General features: G+C 43.9%; 1 protein-coding gene across 9 annotated transcripts in view; it reads right to left on the bottom strand.

Annotated features, from left to right (window-relative positions):
• Positions 1-21,096, bottom strand: part of LOC140198122 (uncharacterized) — a 56,083-nt gene that overhangs the window by 33,181 nt on the left and 1,806 nt on the right. For 6 of the 9 annotated variants that reach the window (XM_072259062.1, XM_072259066.1, XM_072259064.1 and 3 more), the window contains exons 2-4: positions 11,540-11,860; positions 11,017-11,129; positions 8,036-8,368 (exon numbers count right to left, since the gene is read on the bottom strand). In XM_072259062.1, the coding sequence (XP_072115163.1) occupies positions 8,036-8,368; positions 11,017-11,068 (385 nt within the window). In that variant the 5' untranslated portion in view covers positions 11,069-11,129; positions 11,540-11,860. Of the gene's footprint in view, positions 1-8,035; positions 8,369-11,016; positions 11,130-11,539; positions 11,861-13,485; positions 16,765-20,480; positions 20,512-21,096 lie in introns of those variants that run through there. The other 3 variants (XM_072259061.1, XM_072259058.1, XM_072259065.1) reach the window with 3 other exon arrangements.

Here is a 21,096-nt window from a genome sequence, read left to right as displayed (position 1 = left end):
GGGATCGGGCAATGCAGTTGTCTGAATCGAATTTAGGATTGAGAAAAGAGCAGCTACCTAATTCTTTTGCGTTGCATTTTCAGCCGGTGGCCTCCCTTGATATTTGACTCAAAGTCATCAGAAGATTACAGGTTTGAGTAATGCCATGATCATTTTGTCACCTGATGTTTCGGTTCTCACTCTCTTCACCACAGAGGTCTAATCTGAATCAGATGCACGCATTTATATGCACTGGTTTCAAACAGGATCACACACTGCGCAACTCGGTCACTGTGTCCTCACTTTGATCAACATACTGTATGCTGTGGGCTTCTCAGTAGTCAGTGGGAATTAGAAGAGCAGATCATGAAAGGATGTAAATGCAGAAGGAATTGGAATTAGAATTAGAATCAGGTTATGGGTTTGAGGGGGAAAATAAATCAGCCATGGTAAAACAGCAGAGCAACTGATGGGGCGAATGACCTACCTAATTCTGCCCCTATGTCTTATGGTTTCATGATTGAATGGTGAAGCAGACTTGATGAGCTGAATGGTCTAGTTCTGCTCCTACGTCTTATGGTCTTACTATCAGCCAAAAGACATTGACCGTATGTAGGATTTTAACTTTCCCAGCATTGACTGGGATTGCCTTAGTGGAATAGTCTAAGATAGGGTAGAATTTGTAAAAGATTTATGTATGGTTTTTCGTGGATTCTACTGTACTTATTTACTTTTCCTGTAAATGCCTGCAAGAAAATAAATCTCAAGGTCGTACATGGTACTTTGTTAATACTTTGCTTTACTTTATTGTCGCCAAACAATTGATACCAGAGGGTACAATCATCACAGTGATATTTGATTATGCGCTTCGTGCTCCCTGGATTACAAATCGATAGTGAATATTAAAAATTTAGATTATAAATCATAAATAGAAAACAGAAAAGAGGAAAGTAAGGTAGTGCAAAAAAACTGAGAGGCAGGTCCGGATATTTGGAGGGTACGGCCCAGATCCAGGTCAGGATCCATTCAGCAGTCTTATCACAGTTGGAAAGAAGCTGTTCCCAAATCTGGCCGTACGAGTCTTCATGCTCCTGAGCCTTATCCCAGAGGGAAGAGGGACGAAAAGTTTGTTGGCTGGGTGGGTCGTGTCCTTGATTATCCTGGCAGCACTGCTCCGACAGCGTGCGGTGTAAAGTGAGTCCAAGGACAGAAGATTGGTTTGCGTGATGTGCTGGGCTGTGTTCACGATCTCCTGCAGCCTCTTCCGGTCTTAGACAGGACAACTTCCATACCAGGTTGTGATGCACCCTAGAAGAACACTTTCTCGGTGCATCTATAAAAATTAGTGAGGGTTTTAGGGGACAGGCCAAATTTCCTTAGCTTTCTCAGGAAGTAAAGGCACTGGTGGGCCTTCTTGGCAGTGAACTCTGCTTGGTTGGACGAAGTCAGGTCATTTGTGATATTGACCCCAACGAACTTAAAGCTTTTGACCTGTTCCACTTGCGCACCACCGATGTAAATTGGGTCGTGCGGTCCGCTGCCCCTTCTGAAGTCAACAACCAATTCCTTCATCTTGCTGATGTTGAGGGATAGGTTATTGTCCTCGCACCATGCCACCAGATTCTTAATTTCCTCTCTGTACTCAAACTCATCATTACCCGAGGTACGGCCTACAATTGTTAATATAGCAAGCTTACTTTGAACTTCATAGAGGTCTTTGAAGCAGTGTGTAGAGAGTTCTGCTAAAGAGGGTCTGTACTTGACTTTTCAAAGGGAACAAGGATGGGGAAGTGGTAGAACCATCTGTGAAGGAAATCTTTGGGAACACCGTAGTTCGGTGAATTCATGGGAAAAGATAAAGTTGGTCCTCTCGAGTTAGGGTGAAAAACTTGGAGAAGGGGGATTTCAATAGTGTAAGGAGAGGTGCTGGGACATTTCCAGTCAATGTTTCTGACCAAGATCCTTCATCAATTACTCTGGATTTCCAGCATCCGCAGAATCTCTTGTGTTTCAAAACATGACTGTTTTGAAATCGCTGCAATGATTAATCTGTAGAAGTGGCTTTTGGAGCATGAGAACAATATTGTCCACAAGATGTTGAAATGCTCTGCTCTCTGTAAAACATGACCAGGTCTTTCATCCCCAGTTGGAACAATGGAGCAACTTGGAGAGGTAACTTGAAAAAATTTACCCTGACACCGCAGCAGTGCCCCACCCAGCCAGATCATCACACGGGGTGTCCGTGTCTTGGCATTCATTGCAAGAGGATTAGAATAGAAAAGCAAGGATGTAATTGCTTTGATGCTGAGGCATTGCAATAATTAAAGTGGAGGTTGTTAGGTTCTCGATTAGTAAGGCCCTCAAAGTTTATGGGGAGAAATAAGGAGAATGGGGCTCTGAGGGATAAGAAATTAGCTGTGATAGAATGACAGAGCAGACTCGATGGGCAAAATGGCATAATTCTGCTCTTATGTCTATGGTCCTATGGCCTTTGAATGAATTAACTTTTAAGGAATTTTTGCACGTACTAATTTCACACTAGGATTAAACAATTATGTTTCCTGAAAGTTAATAATTTCACTGATTTCATTCTGACTTATTAACACATGATACCATTGAAACTCTAGCACATCAGAGCATCATAAGTTATCACAGATCTCACTAACGTTTTCAAAACTTGTCAGTTGCACCCAGCTGGCTCAGTATACAGAAGCAAGATTACACTGACTTTCCCTTAACTCATCATCATTATGTATGACGTGGGCAATCATGGCCTTCCAACAATCATAATTGTTTTTGGCAATTTTTTTTTCTACGGAAGTGGCTCGCCATTGCCTTCTTCTGAGCAGTGTCTTTACAGGATGAGTGACCCCAGCCATGATCAATACTCTTCAGACATCGTCTGCCTGGACTCAGTGGACGTGATGTATACCCGCTGCTCATACGACCATCGACCACCTGCTCTCGTGGCTTCATGTGATCCTGATCCCGGGTGGGCGGTGCACGAAGCGAGTGCCACACCTTGCCCAAAGGTGACCTGCAGGCTAGCAGAGGGAAGAAGTGCCCTTACCCCTCTTTGGGTAGAAACGCATCCCCACCCTGCCACCCCCGAAACTTGAATGGTTACTTCTAAAATCTATCTACTGGTCATAATAGATTGGTAATAAGCTGTGGTGGGCTGGTTATCTCAAGAAAACACAACTCTCCCAGAGGGAATGTGTGGAAAAGACGTTTGATTATTGTGGGAATTTGAATATTGTGTTCCATTCTGGTCACTTTCTTATAGGACAGCTCTGGGTGCAGAGGAGATTTGCCAGATGCTGCCTGCATTAGAGAACATGTCTTAGAGGACTTTTCTCTTGGGAGTGAAGGAGGATGTGTGGTGACTTGATAAGAGCCGTGTAAGATGATAACAGGCATAAACAGAAAGGACAGCCAGAGATATTTTTCCCAGGGTGGAAATTGCTTATATAAAGGGGGGTATAATATGAGGGGGGTGTTTGGAGGAAAGTTAGCAGATGCCAGAGGTAGGATTTTTTTTTACACAAAGTGGTAGCTGAGTGGAACATGAAGACAGGGGTGGCAGTAGAGGCTGATATATTAGGGACAGTGAAAGAGACTATTAAATAAACACTCGGATGAATGAAGAATGGAGGTCTATGTCAGGGGGAAGGGTCAGCTTGATACTAGAGTAGGTTAAAGTGCCAGCAGAACATTCTGAGCCAAAGGACCTTTACAATGTTCTGTAAACAATGCAATACTAACAAAATTAAGTAAGTATTGTGTAGTTCTGCAAAATGAGTCCCTGCAGCAAAAGGGGAAATTGCAACATTGAAAATCCCCCATTGACTGACAACACATCAGTGGGTAAAAATGTCAATCAACAGAGCAAGGCAAAATAACTCGCATCAGAAACTATGTTATCGACTCAAGCAACACACGTAAAAGTTGCTGGTGAACGCAGCAGACCAGGCATCATCTCTAGGAAGAGGTACAGTCGACGTTTTGGGCCGAGACCCTTCAACTCAGTCTGATTTCAACGCAGGCACTTGAAGACGCTGAACAACATTCAGGACAAAGAAGTGCACTTAATCAGCAGCCCAGCTTCACCCTGGACATTCACGGCATCCACCACCAGTGCACAGGGGCTACAGTGTGCACTGTCTAAAAATAATGCATTATCCTTCATCCCAGCTAACCCAGCAACACCTCCCAAAACATATTCAGGCTGTATGTATGGCTCTCATCATTTTATAAACTTAGATCAGCCTCTCATTCACATTCTCGAGAGCAAACAGTCCATATTTGTCCAGCCTTCCCTTATAGGTCAAGCCTTCTAACCCAGGCAGCATTCTGGTAAACATTTTCTACACTGGCTCTAACATACCACAACTTCCTGCAATAGATGAACAGAATTACACAAGTAAAGTTATTTTTGTGAAGAGATTTCCTGATTCTCACGCTCAGTGCCCTAACCAATGAAAGCAAGCATGCAGTATGTCTCCTTTATCACCCTGTCTAATTATGTGGCCACTCTTAGGGACCTGTCATCCCTCAGTACAACACAAGTAAACTTCATAGGATTTTAAAGTAAAATACACACAGTAGGCACTTTATTAGGGTCAGGAGTTGAACCCAGTGTGGCCTTCTGCTGCTGTAGGCCATCTGCTTCAAGGTTCAAGGCATTCTGCATTCAGAGATGCTCTTCTGCAAACCACTGTTGGAACATGTAGTTACTTGTGTTACTGCTGTTTCTAGTCAGCTTATAACCACATAACCATACAACAATTACAGCACAGAAACGTGCCGAACACTTACTCCCACCTAGCTCGAACCAGTCTGGCCATTCTCCCCAGTCCTCTCTCAAGAACAAGATGTTTGCACCCACAGAACTGCTGCCTACCGGATTTTATTTATTGGGGGGTTTTTTGCACCACTCTCTGTAAACTCTAGAGACTTTTGTTTATGAAAATCCCAGGAGATCATCAATTTCTGAACTACTCTAACTGCCTCATCTGGCAACTACAATCATTCCACGGTCAAGGTCTCTCAGATCATATTTCTTCCTCATTCTGATGTTTGGACTCAACAACCTCTTGACCATGTCTGCATGCTTTTATGCTTTGAGTTGCTGTGATATGATTGGCTAATTAGATATTTGCATTAACGAGCAAGCGTACAGGTGGCAACAGTGGCAACAGAGTGTATGCTAATAACTTATGAAAAACTTAGTCTAGTTCACAAACTCGTGCCCCCATTTGTGGCAGCCCTAACTTTCCATTAAAACCAGAAGGCAATGTCAACTTGTGACTCAACCCAAGTCCTAGATTTCCTTGTACCTATTGCTAAACAAAATACTGCTAATGTTGGAAATCAGAAATAAAACTGAAAGAGCTGGAAATATCCAGCAGATTAAACAACACCCATGGAGAGAGAAAGAGAGCTAGAATTTCAGCTCCACGAGGGGATAACCTGAAACATTAACACAGGTGCCCCTCCCCATTGAAGCTACTTTTTGTAAAAGGTCTCAGCCCAAAACGTCGATGGTTATTTCCTCTCCTTACATGCTACCTGACCTACTGAGTTCCTCCAGCATTTTGCGTGCGTTACTTTGGATTTCTAGCATCTGCAGAATCTCTTGTGTTTTGGATAAATCATGCTTTTTCCCTGTGACATTTGTGACCTGGCCCATGAAGCTGCTGCAAGTAAACATTTCATGGCTTCCGTATCTAGAGAGGTCAGACACAACATCCGTGGTCGACCCCAACCAACGGAGCCCTAGTCAGGGACAAAAATCACTGCTTTTTGAACACAAGCACACACAATTGATGCTATTCAAAAATTGTTCATTCTAAGCATGGTGTAGTGTCTAACAGCTACACGTGTGCACACATCTAATGCCAGTTAGAAACTGTTCGACCACAGTCTCCTGTCCCAATTAAACAGCATAGTGCCCCAAATCAATGATGGGAATCTCGGCTACTTTCTCAGTTAGTTTTTGTTCTTTAGGAGTTGTCTCAAAGAAGCAGCTATCCCAATTACCGATGGCCCAATTATCCGAAATCCACAATATATATTATCATGATGAATAAATTCTATTTTTGAAATTAAAAAAAGTTATAATAACTCACACAACCTGTGTTCTTGGGAAGCCACATGGAGAATTGGTTTGGACCATAAGACATTGGAGCCGAATTAAGCCATTCAGCCCATCAAGTCTGTTCCACCATGCCATCATGGCTGATTTACTTCTCCTCCTCAACCCCATTCTCCTGCCATCTCCCCACAACAATAGACAATAGACAATAGGTGCAGGAGTAGGCCATTTGGCCCTTTGAGCCAGCACCGCCATTCACTGTGATCATGGCTGATCATCCACAATCAGTGCCCTTTTCCTGCCTTCTCCCCATACCCCTTCACTCTGCTATCTTTAAGAGCTCTATCTAACTCTTTTTTGAAAGAATCCAGTGAATTGGCCTCCACTGCCTTCTGAGGCATAGCATTCCACAGAAACACAACCCTCTGTGTGAAAAAGTTTTTCCTCAACTCAGTTCTAAATTGTCTACCCCTTTTTCTTAAACTGTGGCCTCTGGTTCTGGACTTCCCCAACATCAGGAATATGTTTCCTGCCTCTAGCGTGTCCAATCCCTTAATAATCTTATATGTTTCAATCAGATCCCCTATCATCCTTCTAAATTCCAGTGTATACAACCCCAAACGCTCCAATCTTTCAACATATGACAGTCCCGCCATCCCGGGAATTAACCTCGTGAACCTACGCTGCACTCCCTCAATAGGTAGAATGTCCTTCCTCAAATTTGGAGACCAAAACGGTACACAATATTCCAGGTGTAGTCTCACCAGGGCCCTGAACAACTGCAGAAGGACTCTTTGCTCCTATACTCAATTCCCCTTGTTATGAAGGCCAACATGCCATTAGCTTTCTTCACTGCTTGCTGTACCTGCATGCTTACTTTCAGTGACTGATGAACAAGGACACCTAGATCTCATTGTGCTTCCCCTTTTCCTAACTTGACACCATTCAGTTAGTAATCTACCTTCCTGTTCTTGCCACCAAAGTGGATAACCTCACATTTATCCACATTAAACCGCATCTGCCCACTCACCCAACCTGTCCAAGTCACCCTGCATTCTCATAACATCCTCCTCACATTTCACACTGCCACCCAGCTTTGTGTCATCTGCAAATTTGCTAATGTTACTTTTAATCCCTTCATCTAAATCATTAATGTATATTGTAAATAGCTGCGGTCCCAGCACCGAGCCTTGCAGTACCCCACAAGTCACTGCCTGCCATTCTGAAAAGGACCCATTAATCCCTACTCTTCATTTCCTGTCTGCCAACCAATTTTCTATCCATGTCAGTACCCTAACCCCAATACCATTTGCTCTAATCTTGGACACTAACCTCCTATGTGGGACCTTATCAAAGGCTTTCTGAAAGTTCAGGTACACTACATCCACTGGCTTTCCCATGTCCATTTTCATAGCTACATTCTCAAAGAATTCCAGAAGATTAGTCAAGCATGATTTCCCTTTCGTAAATCCATGCTGACTCGGACCTATCCTGCCACTGCCATCCAAATATGCCGCTATTACACCTTTTATAATTGATTCCAGCATCTTCCCCACCACTGGTCAGACTAACTGGTCTATAATTGCCTGTTTTCTCTTTCCCTCCTTTCTTAAAAAGTGAAATAATATTAGCTACCCTCCAATCCGCAGGAACTGATCCTGAGTCTATAGAACATTGGAAAATGATTACCAATACATCCATGATTTCTAGAGCCACCTCCTTAAGTACCCTGGGATGCAGACCATCAGGCCCTGGTGATTTATCAACCTTCAGTCCCATCAGTATACCCAAAACCAGTTTGTGCCTGATGCGAATTTCCAAAGGGATTTCCCTTTGGGAGATTCCACAGCTGCTGCTTTTGCAGTAATTATTTGTTTAAACCACTAAAGACGTCACCACCAAAACATGAATGTCTGTAAAAGCAATGCATTGTTGCTGTAAACAGTTCAGCGAACATACCTACTACTCTCATCCAAACCGTCCACACCGCAACTCTTCGCAGGTTGGTGAAGAGCTGATAAAGACCTTCATCTTCATGTGTTATGTTATGAATGGCAAATGACCCATTAAACGCGGAGAAGATGATGCGCCCGCTGTAATTTTGAATCAAGGCAGGCTCCTCGCTACTCTTGTGAAACTGCAGAATCGGCTTCATCAATTGTTCCTTCGTATCGTTCCTGCTGCTGGCCTTCTTCCATTGGAACACCCTAATCGGGCTCCTTTGATCCACATTCACACCAGGAAACCAAACCGAGTCCCCAGGTGCTGAGACAAGCTCGATCTTTTCCTCCCCTGTATACAACATTAAGGACAAAAGTTAAACCCAGGTGATCCTGCAGATGCTGGAAATTCAGAGCAACATGCAAGAGATTTACACGAGGACAATAGTTAACTCTGCCACCTCAGGCAAGTGTCTTGTGTTGTTCTGTGCACCAAGGGCAGGCCTCCCTCACACAAAACACCACCGTCCCCCTTGTAATTACACAGCTAAAGAACCCATTACTCTACCTCACTGTATCTTTTCTCTTGCACAATTGATGTACACTGAGTGGCCACTTTATTAGGTATACCTACTTGTTAATGCAAATATCTAATCAGCCAATTATATAGCAGCAGCTCAAGGTATAAAAGCATGCAGGCATGGTCAAAAGGGTTCAGTTGTTGTTCAGAGCAAACATCAAAATGGAGAAAAAATGCAAACTAAGTGGCTTTGGCCATGGAATGATGGTTGGTGCCAGATGGGGTAGTTTGAGTATCTCAGAAACTGCTGATCTCCTAAGATTTTCATGTACAATAGTCTCTGGAGTTTACAGAGAATAGTACGACAAACAAAAAAAAAAATGGGTGAGCACAAGTTCTGCGGGCAAAAGTGCTTTCTTAATGAATGACCACATTGATTCAAACTGACAAGAAGGCAAAAATAATTCAAATAACCACATCTTACAATAGTGGTGTGTAGAAGATCATCTCTGATGTCACAACACATCAAACCTTAAAGTGGATGGGCTACGTCAGCAGAAGACCACACACAGACACTCACTGGCCACTTTAATAGAGCAGGTACTAATAATGTGGCCACTGGGTGTATTATTTTACGTCTTCGCACTGTACTGCCGTCACTAAACGACAAATTTCATGTCATTTAAGTCAGTGATAATAAGACTGATCCTGAAGAATGTGGAAAGAGTTACTGGTTGCAGTTTGAGCAGGGTACAATGTATACTTGCACCCTTTGCATTGCCTCGGGTTACATTGTTGCCAGGGTTATCACACCTCATTCCAGGCTGCAGGAGAATGCACTGAAGGACTGACTGAAGCTCTGTGCAAACAACCCAAAAGCTCTTTGTGGGGAAAGACTGCAGTCTAAGATCCTACCGTCACTAGTCACTGAGGGGACAGGGGACCATCGTCATACCATTTGAAAGTCTACTGCTTGAAGAGGAAATAGGAGTCACAGAAAGTACCTTGTGGTTGTGTAGCTGGTATTGGCTTGATAGTACAATGAATTTCTTGATTTATTTGTTTTTGAAGTTTCAAAATATTATCTGTAAAAAAATGTCCGGAGAAGGATCCAATAGTTCTTTTCTCATTTCATTCCCAGCAGCTGTGTCAATGAAGGAATCTTATCTACAGGGCCCTTCCCAGGGGCACACACTGAGACAGACATCAGGCGCTGGTGGATGATCATTAACGTGACTTGTGACTCTGCCTGTGACTTGTTCATCTTTCATCAGCACAAGCTATCTGTGAAGGCATATTCCAAGCTGCAGGAGGATGTGCTGAGGATTGCACTGTAGCTGAGCGTAGCCAATGCAAAGGCTCAGTTGGGAAGGACCGCAGACCAGGGCTCTGCACCACTGATCACTGAGCGACTGGGTCCTGTGTAAGAGCCTCTCGGGCAATTCATTGGTCCATTGTTTATGTGGCACTGACACTTCATAAGGGAATGTTACTGGACTGATAGTGGAGTGAACTCTTCACAACTGGGCCTGTACTCACTGGAGTTTAGAAGAACGAACGGGGGATCTCGTTGAAACCTATCAAATACAGAAAGGCCTAGATAGAGTGGATATGGAGAGGACGTTTCCTATAATGGGGGACACGCCTCAGAATAGTAGGATGTCCCCTCAGGACAGCGATGAGGAGGAATTTATTTAGCCAGAGGGTGGTGAACCTGTGGAATTCATTACCGCAGACATCTGTGAAGGTCAAGTCATTGGATATATTTTAAAGCTCATAACTAGCATCAAAGGTTACCGGGAGAAGGTGGAAGGATAGGCTTCGGAGGGATAATAAATCAGCCATGATTGAATGGCAGAGCAGACCCTGATGCAGCTCCTACATGTTATGGAACCATGTTCTCAATACTACTTTTATTTAGAGAGTTTGCCTTCTTTTGCATATTGGTTGTTTGTCAGTCTGTGTTTGTTTATGTATGATTTTTCATAAAATTCCATTCCAGTTCTTTTTTCCTGTAACAGCCTGCAAGAAAATAAATCTTCTTTTCACACATACTTTTTTAAATTTAAATTGAATGTAGCAATTGTGCATCATGAACAAAGTAAGGTTTTGGGGTTAAAAAAGGGCAGGGGATTTGGAAAATCCCAGTGCAGAGCAGCTTACAAAATTCCCTACTGATCACCACTATCGACGTGACTCTCTCTGCAGTGTAAATATCTGAACATTTATCACATCAAGCACCTTCAGGAGCTTGTATGATTCAATAAGATCACCCCTTGATCTTCTAAACTCCAAGTTGTCTAGTCTCTTTTAACAACCCTATCATCCCATGAATCAGCCTCATGCATCTCCTTTGGGCTGCCTTCAGTCTTAATCTGAATGGCCTGGTTCTGTGCTGTCTCTGTCCATGACTGCTGGCCTAACATTCAGCAGGAAGCAACAGTACCATCAAGTTTCAAGCGCTCATCACCATTACTCACACGTGATCTTTGTAGAGGCAGCCCACACCAGCAGTAGAAAAGCACTGTTCATGTCTGTGAACTGCCGTCAGGCGAGGCACAACCAACCTCGTAGACCTGCTGTGCTCTGGACACTGTGGGCAGAATCACGAGAGAGAGGATATGAGAGGCAATGGTGGACCAGGCTTCAGCAGCAGAAACGGGGGAGCTGAGGAAGGCTGGCCTGCAGCAATGTAGTAGGAGATGGTGAAGGATGGTAGGGCTTGCGGACGCACGCACAGCTGTGGATCTAGCAGGATGTGTCAGAATATATGAAAAGGATGCAGGTATGCAGGCTTGTTATTTGGATAATTATTATTGTCAGATTAGCCGACATACAGCGAAAACCTGTGATGGTGCACCACTAGACAGATCATTCCATACACAAGTACACTGAGGTCGTACAAACAGAGAACAGAATCCAGAATAACAGAAAAAGTGCAGTGCGGGTAGACAATAAGGTTCAAGGGACACGATAAGGTAAATTGTGAGGGCAGGAGATTACCTCTATAGTACAAGACGTCCTTTGAGGAGCTTTATCACAGCAGGATAGAAGCTTCCTTTGATCCTGGTGGGGCACCTTCTCATGCGTTTGTATGTTCTGCCCGATGGGAGTGGACGAAGACAGAGTGACCGAGATGTACGTGGTGATGTCGGCTCATGGTCATGTGGTTCAGTTGCTCTTCAGACCAAACCATCAGCACAGTGTGGTGAAGAAATGTGATCCAAGTGACTTTGACCATGGAGTGACTGATGGTGCCAGACGGGGTGGCTTGAGTATCTCAAAAACCGCTGATCCCTCTGAGATTTTCACGCAGAACAGTCTCTAGAGTCAAAAAAGAATGGTGCAATAAACAAAAGCCATCCAATGAGCAGCTGCTCTGTGGGTAAACATGCCTTGTTAATGAGAGTGGTGAGAGGAGAATGGTCGGACAGGTATAAGCAGACAGTAATTCAAATAACCACGCGTAATGACAGTGCTGTACAGAACACACAACCTGTCGAACCTTGCAGAAGATAGGCTACAGCACAAGTCCACAACCATATACTAAGTGGACACTTCATTAGGTACAGTAGGAGCCTAATAAAGTGGCACTGAGTACCAGTAATCCCATCTGTTTGTAGTCATACGCTGATGAATGATGGCTGGCTAAACTAATCCTATCCGCATGTATATGATCTATATTTCTTCATTCCCTACCTATTCATGTGCCTGTCCAAGTGTCTCTAATCGTTGCTACCCTATCTGCTTCTGTCACCTCCCCTAGCAGCCCATTCAAGGCTAAATTTACAACCTAAATGTGTGCACCAGATAACTTTTCTCTTATACAAAGTGACTTTGATTAATGGCCAGGGTGGCAGAACCTTCTGACCTTCAGACTGGGGCCAGAGGAGCACTGCAGCCAGCTCTGTGGGCAGGTGAGGCCTCGGTTTTAAGTCTCCTCTGGAGAGTAACTGACAGTGCTGCACTCCCGCTGCCCTGAAAAGTAACGGTCACGTCTTGGTTTGTCAAACTGGAACCTGTGGTCACTGCAGGAATTTTTACTTACTGAGCACACACACACCCCACACAGATAACGAAAGTAAGTTTTATTTGTCACATAAGGTGAAAATTATGCTGTGGACAGCCTACCAGTGTTGCCACACTTATGGAGCCAGTTTAGCATGTCAACTGCTCACAGACAGACACACACACATACACACACACACACACACACACACACCCCCAAACATAAAAACAGACACACAAAAACACGACACACGCGGGCACAGAAATGCTCACATCCATACAGACATGAATACGCACAAACTCACACACAAGTGCACACACCCAGATACACAAACGCATAAACACAGATGCATACACAAACATGTGCACGCACAACACACAGAAGTGCAAACACAAAAATGCACCTGCAAAGCCACACACACACACACACAGAATGCACATACATCCATACATAAATAGAGACACATCCCCATACAAAATCAAAAACAAAGACACAAACTCACAAACACAAACTAAAACAGAGATGCAAACCCACAAATTAAAACACAAACACACACGTATGCAAGATTGAACAATCTGTCACACTGACACCTAAGCACCGAAGTAAGGTACAATTTTAAGACCAGCACCCTTTTTGGACTTTTCCTGCCACTTGTACAATTCAGTTATTGGTTTACTGTTTCCTTGGTGAACGAGGAAGTTGCAGCTACACATAAAACAGGATGTTTACTGTATGTGTATAAGTGTTTGAAAGAGACACCATAAATTCAGTTTATTCTAAAGTGTAACTTCATAAATAGAGTCATAAATTGTGATAGCAAGGAGGTTCCTCTAAACTTAAACACATCAACCACTCACCCACTCAATTCTCAACACTACATCGCAGGAACAATGTTACTACTTTGAAGATAGTGCAGGAGAGAGACTGGAAAAGATCCTACCTGGACTGAGGTTCAGCAATTGTGTATGGGTGCAGCACAATGGGAGATCTTACAGAAGAGGAGAGTAGGCAAAGAATGAAAGTGAAACTTTGTTTCGTTCGGTTAGATGTGGCAATCCACAGAAATAAGTCACTGACATGGCTCTATACACGCCAATTTTCCAACCTGTGAGATAATCCCTTTACACAGCTCTTCCCAGATTTAAAATAAGTTCCGTCCATTTGATTGCTCAAATGCCCTTTTAAAAAGTTGTAAGATGATGAATATTGTGGTCTGAATGGGTTCATCGCTTCTCTCTTCCTCCAGCTCTCAATTTCCTGTAACATTCACTCCACTACTGGGGAGGAATCAGTCAGGCAGGGATACTCTCAAACAACAAAATGGTCTATCAACCCAAGGGCCACATGAATGGCAAGGGTGCTATGGTCAAAAAAAAATGTTAACTTGTTTCAATGCATTGAAACAGGTCAATAGAATAACTAAATGGCATTAAAATTGCAGAGAGTTGACCACAATGTTCTTCATTGTGATGTATATATACTTTTTATAAATAAGGTTTTATTTTGAAATAAAATAAATAGTCTCTCCACAGATGCCTCCTGATATACTGTATTGCTCAAATGATTTGCCTATTACTCCAGAATATCACACATCTTGGAAGGTACTCACTTATTGTTATTTACATAATGTGTCTTCTTTTGCACTTCAGTTGTTTGCCAGACTTTATATACAGTTTCTCATAAATTCTATTGCATTCCTTTATTTTCCCATAAATGCCTACAAGAAAATGAATCTCAGGGTTGTATATGGTGACATATACTTTGATAATAAATTTACATCGACTTTGAGGTAGCAAACTGACTTGAACGTGGACTCCCTTAGAGGCATTCAAAGAGACTGAGTAAGCCTCAGCCTTCCAGATCCTTCAAATTCTGCCAGAGGGAGTGATTGAAGCAGGTGACAACGTCACCTCCTTGCTGACACACCTCAAGAATGCATGCTTAGTCCACTGCTCTACTCTCGTTACACCCATGACTGTGGGGCCAGGCACAGCTCAAATGCTGTTCATAAATTTGCTGATGTTACCACTGTTGACAGAACTGCAGATAGTGACAAGATGATGTACAGGAGTTAGACCAGCTGGTTGAGTGCTTTTGCAACATCAAACTTGCACTCAACGCCAATAAGACCAAAGAATTGATTGTGAACTTCAGGAAGCGGAAATTGGGAGAACACCAACTTCTCAATGAGGAGTCAGTTCCTGGTTGTTAATCTTAGAGGATCTATCCCAACATATTGATGTAATCAAGAAGGTATGCCAGCAGCTATACTTCATTAGGCGTTTAAGGGGAGTCAGTATCTCAAAGAATTCAGCAAATTTCTACAGATGTGTTCTAACTGGATTTGAAGCCTCCAATGCACAGGATTGAAAGGGTGGAGGTTTAGCCAGCTTCATCACGGGGATGAGCTCCACACTATCAAGAACATTGTCAAAAGGTGACATACATCTTTAAAGACCCCCATGACCCAGGACATGCTCTCTTCCTATTGCTACCATCAGGGAGGAGATACAGCAACCCAAAGACAGACACACACACTCAATATTTCAGGAACAGCTTCTTCCCTTCCACCATCAGATTTCTTAAAGGACAATGAACACTATTATAATATATATAATTTATAGTTATTATGTATTGCAATGTACTGCTGATACAAAACAACAAATTTTACTACATATGCCAGTGATATTAAACCTGATTCTGATTCCCATTCTGATTCATGAAGGGAAAATCCATCATATTGTCACAATATGAGTCTTGAGGCTTGGAGCCGCCGGGGCCAGGACTTGAGGCTCGGAGCCTCAAGAACCAAGACCCCAGCCACGTCCTGTCCTGTAGCCATGTCATGTCCTTGCCTGGTTCTGGGGTCTGAGCCCAAGGCAAGACCCAGGTTCTGGGTCCTTGTCCAGTCTCTGGCTTGGACTCCAAGCACAGGCTCCCAGTTTATAGTTGCTTGTCCGGGTTCCCTGTCTAGTCCATGCCCTGGCCCTAGTCTGCGTTCTTGTCCCTGCTTCTTGTCTGTATCCTCTCATGTCCCTACTCTAGTCAAGTCAAGTCCTGTTCCTAGTACTTCAGTGTCAGTGTCTCACATTTGGGTCCATTACCAGCACCCCCATTGTGACAGCACAAACCAGCCACTCATACATAACCCCAAGGCTGCTTATATTCCAAGTTTCAAGATGGGAATCAGGTGCCTATGATTAACTCAATCAAAACAAGGGACAGCTGGAAGACCTGGAGTCCTGAGTCCACGGACCGGACTGTGAACCGGAATGTGGACTTTACGGACTGGACCATGACACATATGGGACTCCCACCAACCAGGCATACCCTCTTCTCAGTATTACCTTCAGGGAGGAGGTACAGAAGCCTGAAGGTAGTAATGAGGTGAGGGGGCCAATAGACAATAGGTGCAGGAGTAGGCCATTCAGCCCTTCGAGCCAGTACTGCCATTCACTGTGATCATGGCTGATCATCCACAATCAGTACCATGCCCTTAGGAACTGCTTTTTCAACTACACCACCACCTTTCTAAATGGTCTACGAACACATGAACACTACCTCGTCATTCCTATTTTGCACAATTTATTTATTTTATTTCTTATTGTAATACTTTATTTGGGCTGGCCGGTGGTGTAGTGGTACCTGCACTGGACTTTGAGGGGGATCGTCCCAAGTTCAAACCTGGCCAGGTCCCAACGTGGGCAACAGCAGTATCTCAACAGAAGAAGGGCCTGGCAACCTACTTCAATATCTTGCCACAGATCCCTATGGACAACTACACTATCCACAGGGCCACCAGACATCAACAGCAATCAAGCATAACAGTTGAGTAATCTTTTGTATCTTTCACTGCAGCTGCGAAACAACAAATTTCACAATGTCCTACAGTACTCAATGTACTTATGATGTGTTTAGATATGGCATGCAAATAAAGGTTTTCACTGCATCTTGGCAGATACAATGTTCACCCATCCACATCCTTGACCTGTACAGTACTGTGCAAATGCCTGAGGCGTATATAAAGGGGGCAAGGAGAGAGGAATCATGGTTGGGAAAAGGAGAAGAGAGAGAAGCGAGTGCGAAGCACTGGAGAGACATTTTGTAATGATCAACGAACTGAATGTTTGGAATCAAATGACCTTGCCTGGTGCCTCGGAGCTGGGTGCATCTACACCCACGCCTAACTCACCCTGCCCCAGCACTCCTCTATCTCCCCTCCCACAGCGCTCCATCCTCGCCATTCCCAACATCCTTTTTCTCCTGCCAGATTTACAAACTCGCTCTCCGCTCCATGTTGACAAATACTGCACTGCTCAAAAGGTTGTAGGCACCCTAGCTATGTGCATGTGTGCCCCAGACTTTTGCACAGTACTGTATTCTGTCACAACCCAGCTACATCCACAGGCATGCATGGGCCCATAACCCGGGGCTTCCCTCGCCATCTCCAGTCACACTGCTGCAGTCCATTCTCCCACAGTCCCCCCTTCTCTCCTGCCCCCCACCATAACTACCTCACAGACTCATGGCTATGTTCTTTCTTTTCAAATCTTTTTATGGTTATACTATACAGAAAAATTAACATGAGTACATTGAAGTAACAACAAGTGGTGTTAGGTAAATTGAAGAGATTAAAGGCAGGTAAATCCCCAGGGCCAGATGGTCTGCATCCCAGAGTGCTTAAGGAAGTAGCTCAAGAAATAATGGATGCATTAGTGATAATTTTTCAAAACTCTTTAGATTCTGGACTAGTTCCTGAGGATTGGAGGGTGGCTAATGTAACCCCGCTTTTTAAAAAAGGAGGGAGAGAGAAACCGGGGAATTATAGACGGGTTACCCTAACATCGGTGGTGGGGAAAATGCTAGAGTCAGTTCTCAAAGATGTGATAACAACACATTTGGAAAGTGGTGAAATCATCGGACAAAGTCAGCATGGATTTGTGAAAGGAAAATCATGTCTGACAAATCTCATAGAATTTTTTGGGGATGTAACTAGTAGAGTGGATAGGGGAGACCGAGTGGATGTGGTATATTTGGATTTTCAAAAGGCTTTTGACAAGGTCCCACACAGGAGATTAGTGTGCAAACTTAAAGCACACGGTATTGGGGGTAAGGTATTGATTTGGATAGAGAATTGGTTGGCAGACAGGAAGCAAAGAGTGGGAATAAACGGAACCTTTTCAGAATGGCAGGCAGTGACTAGTGGGGTACCGCAAGGCTCAGTGCTGGGACCCCAGTTGTTTACAATATATATTAATGACTTAGACGAGGGAATTAAATGCAGTATTTCCAAGTTTGCGGATGACACGAAGCTGGGCGGCAGTGTTAGCTGTGAGGAGGGTGCTAAGAAGATGCATGGTGACTTGGATAGGTTGGGTGAGTGGGCAAATTCATGGCAGATGCAATTTAATGTGGATAAATGTGAGGTTATCACTTTGGTGGCAAGAACAGGAAAACAGATTATTATCTGAATGGTGGCCGATTAGGAAAAGGGGAGGTGCAACGAGACCTGGGTGTCATTATACACCAGTCATTGAAAGTGAGCATGCAGGTACAGCAGGCGGTGAAAAAGGCGAATGGTACGCTGGCATTCATAGCAAGAGGATTTGAGTACAGGAGCAAGGAGGTTCTACTGCATTTGTACAAGGCCTTGGTGAGACCACACCTGGAGTTTTGGAGTGTGCAGTTTTGGTCCCCTAATCTGAGGAAAGACATTCTTGCCATAAAGCGAGTACAAAGAAGGTTCACCAGATTGATTCCTGGGATGGCAGGACTTTCATATGATGAAAGACTGGATCGACTAGGCTTATACTTGCTGGAATTTAAAAGATTGAGGGGGGATCTGATTGAAACATATAAAATTCTAAAGGGATTGGACAGGCTAGATGCAGGAAGATTGTTCCCGATGTTGGGGAAGTCCAGAACGTGGGGTCACTGTTTAAGGATAAAGGGGAAGCCTTTTAGGACCGAGATGAGGAAAAACTACTTCACACAGAGAGTGGTGATTCTGTGGAATTCTCTGCCACAGGAAGCAGTTGAGGCCAGTTCATTGGCTATATTTAAGAGGGAGTTAGATATGGCCCTTGTGGCTAAAGGGATTGGGAGTGTGGAGAGAAGGCAGGTACAGGGTTCTGAGTTGGAAGATCAGTCATGATCATACTGAATGGCGGTGCAGACTCGAAGGGCTGAATGGCCTACTCTTGCACCTATTTTCTATGTTTCTATGTTTCTATTTATCACACACTAATCTAAAGATGGAAGCAGAAGGTGAAATGCATCATTTGCATCAACTACCAAAGGCATTTAAGAATGAGCCGTGCAGCCCGCGGTTGTTGCCACACTTCTGCCAACAACAAAGCACGGCCACAGCTCACCAACCCCCACCCATACATCTTTGGAATGTCTGTTGGTGGGGGCAAACCACAGCACCCTGAGGAAACCCACGTGGTCACGGGGAGAACACTGACTGTTGACTGCTAGCGTTGTAAATTATGTCGCTCTTTTCCAGGAAATCGAAAGAAAGAGTGCGGACTTCGAAAACAGGAAATAATCAAAGCAAGCAGCAGAAGCCACAGTCTCCACCCAGAGGAAATCAAAGTTATTTTTGTGCCAGTGAGAAAGCTGAGTATGATTGTTCGCCCAGTGCGAAGTCAATATCAAGTTTATTCTCATACACAGAAGTACATGTATGCACAGCTGTCATGAAAACTGACTGAGCAGCGTCACAGGCTTGCAGCATCACACAAATCGTATTTTGTGGGCAAGGGGTAGAATGTTGGAGGATTTGATCGGACTATAGGAAGATGAACTGAGATTGGTGTACATAGGTGGTTAGCGGTCAGCACTAATACATGGAGCCAAAGAGCTTGTTCCGTGCAGAAGGGTATATCTCCAAAATGACAAGTCGCTTTTACAAGTTTTACTGATTTACCTCAGAATGGTACAGTACAACACAGAACAATACAGTCAAGGTGTTGTGCTTTGTCACATGGTGTGAGCAGAATTATCTGCAGTTTAATGTGAAAAAGACTAAGGAGCTGGTGGTAGACCTGAGGAGAGCTAAGGCACTGGTGACCCATTTCCATCCAGGGGGTCAGTGTGGACATGGTGGAGGATTACAAATACCTGGGGATACGAATTGACAATAAACTGGACTGGTCAAAGAACACTGAGGCTGTCTACAAGAAGGGTCAGAGCCGTCTCTATTTCCTGAGGAGACTGAGGTCCTTTAACATCTGTCAGACAATGCTGAGGATGTTCTACGAGTCAGTGGTGGCCAGTGCTATCATGTTTGCTGTTGTGTGCTGGGGCAGCAGGCTGAGGGTAGCAGACACCAACAGAATCAACAAACTCGTTCGTAAGGCCAGTGATGTTGTGGGGATGGAACTGGACTCTCTGACGGTGGTATCTGAAAAGAGGATGCTGTCCAAGTTGCATGCCATCTTGGTCAATGTCTCCCATCCACTACATAATGTACTGGTTGGGCACAGGAGTACATTCAGCCAGAGACTCATTCCACCGAGATGCAGCACAGAGCATCATAGGAAGTCATTCCTGCCTGTGGCCATCAAACTTTACAACTCCTCCCTTGGAGGGTCAGACACCCTGAGCCGATAGGCTGGTCCTGGACTTATTTCATAATTTACTGGCATCATTTACATATTACTATTTAACTATTTATGGTTCTATTATTATTTATTATTTATGGTGCAACTGTAACCAATTTCCCCCTGGGATCAATAAAGTATGACTATGACTACTATTAATACTAATAAAACTAGCAGTAAAAGTATTTCAATTAAAGTAACTTAACTAATTAAACTTAAGCAAGTTGATTATTGACTGCAGGAGGAAGAAGCCGGAGGTCCATGAGCCCGTCCTCATTAGGGGATCAGGGGTGGAGAGGGTCAGTAACTTTCAATTCCTTGCCATTACCATATCAGGGGATCCAACATGAGACCAGTATCTAAGTGCAATCACAAAGAAGGTATGATACTTTCTTAGAAGTTTCAGCAAGTCATCTAAAACTTTGTCATAATGCTACCGATGCACAGTGGTGAATATTCTGGCTGGTTGTATCGTGGCCTGGTGTGGAAACAGCAATGTCCAGCAAAGGGAAATTCAACATGAAATGGTGGATGCAGTCCAGTCCGTCACAGGCAAAAGCACTCCACACTGTTGGGCATGCGTATGAGGAGCACTACCACGAGGGAGCAGCATCCACCACCCAGGACCTCAACCAACTAGACCATGCTCCCTTCTCACTACCACAATCGGACAAGAGCTAGAGCGGCCTTTGGTCCCACACCGCCAGGTTCAGGAACAGTTATTACCCAACTACCATCAGGCGCCTGAACCAGTGTGGATGACTTCACTCGCCTCTGACACATTCCACAACCTACAGAGTCACTCTCAAGGACTCTGCACTCATTATTTTTCTTTGCACAGTTTGTCTTATTTTGCACTTTGGTTGTTTGTCAGTCTTTGTTTATGTATAGTTTTTCATAAATTATATTGTATTTCTTTATTTTCCTGTAAATGCCCGTAAGAA

Source organism: Mobula birostris, chromosome 5 (genome assembly GCF_030028105.1).
Source record: "Mobula birostris isolate sMobBir1 chromosome 5, sMobBir1.hap1, whole genome shotgun sequence".
Taxonomy (NCBI): domain Eukaryota; kingdom Metazoa; phylum Chordata; class Chondrichthyes; order Myliobatiformes; family Myliobatidae; genus Mobula; species Mobula birostris.
Note: the sequence above shows the minus strand (reverse complement) of the source record. Positions and strands in the feature narration are given on the sequence as shown.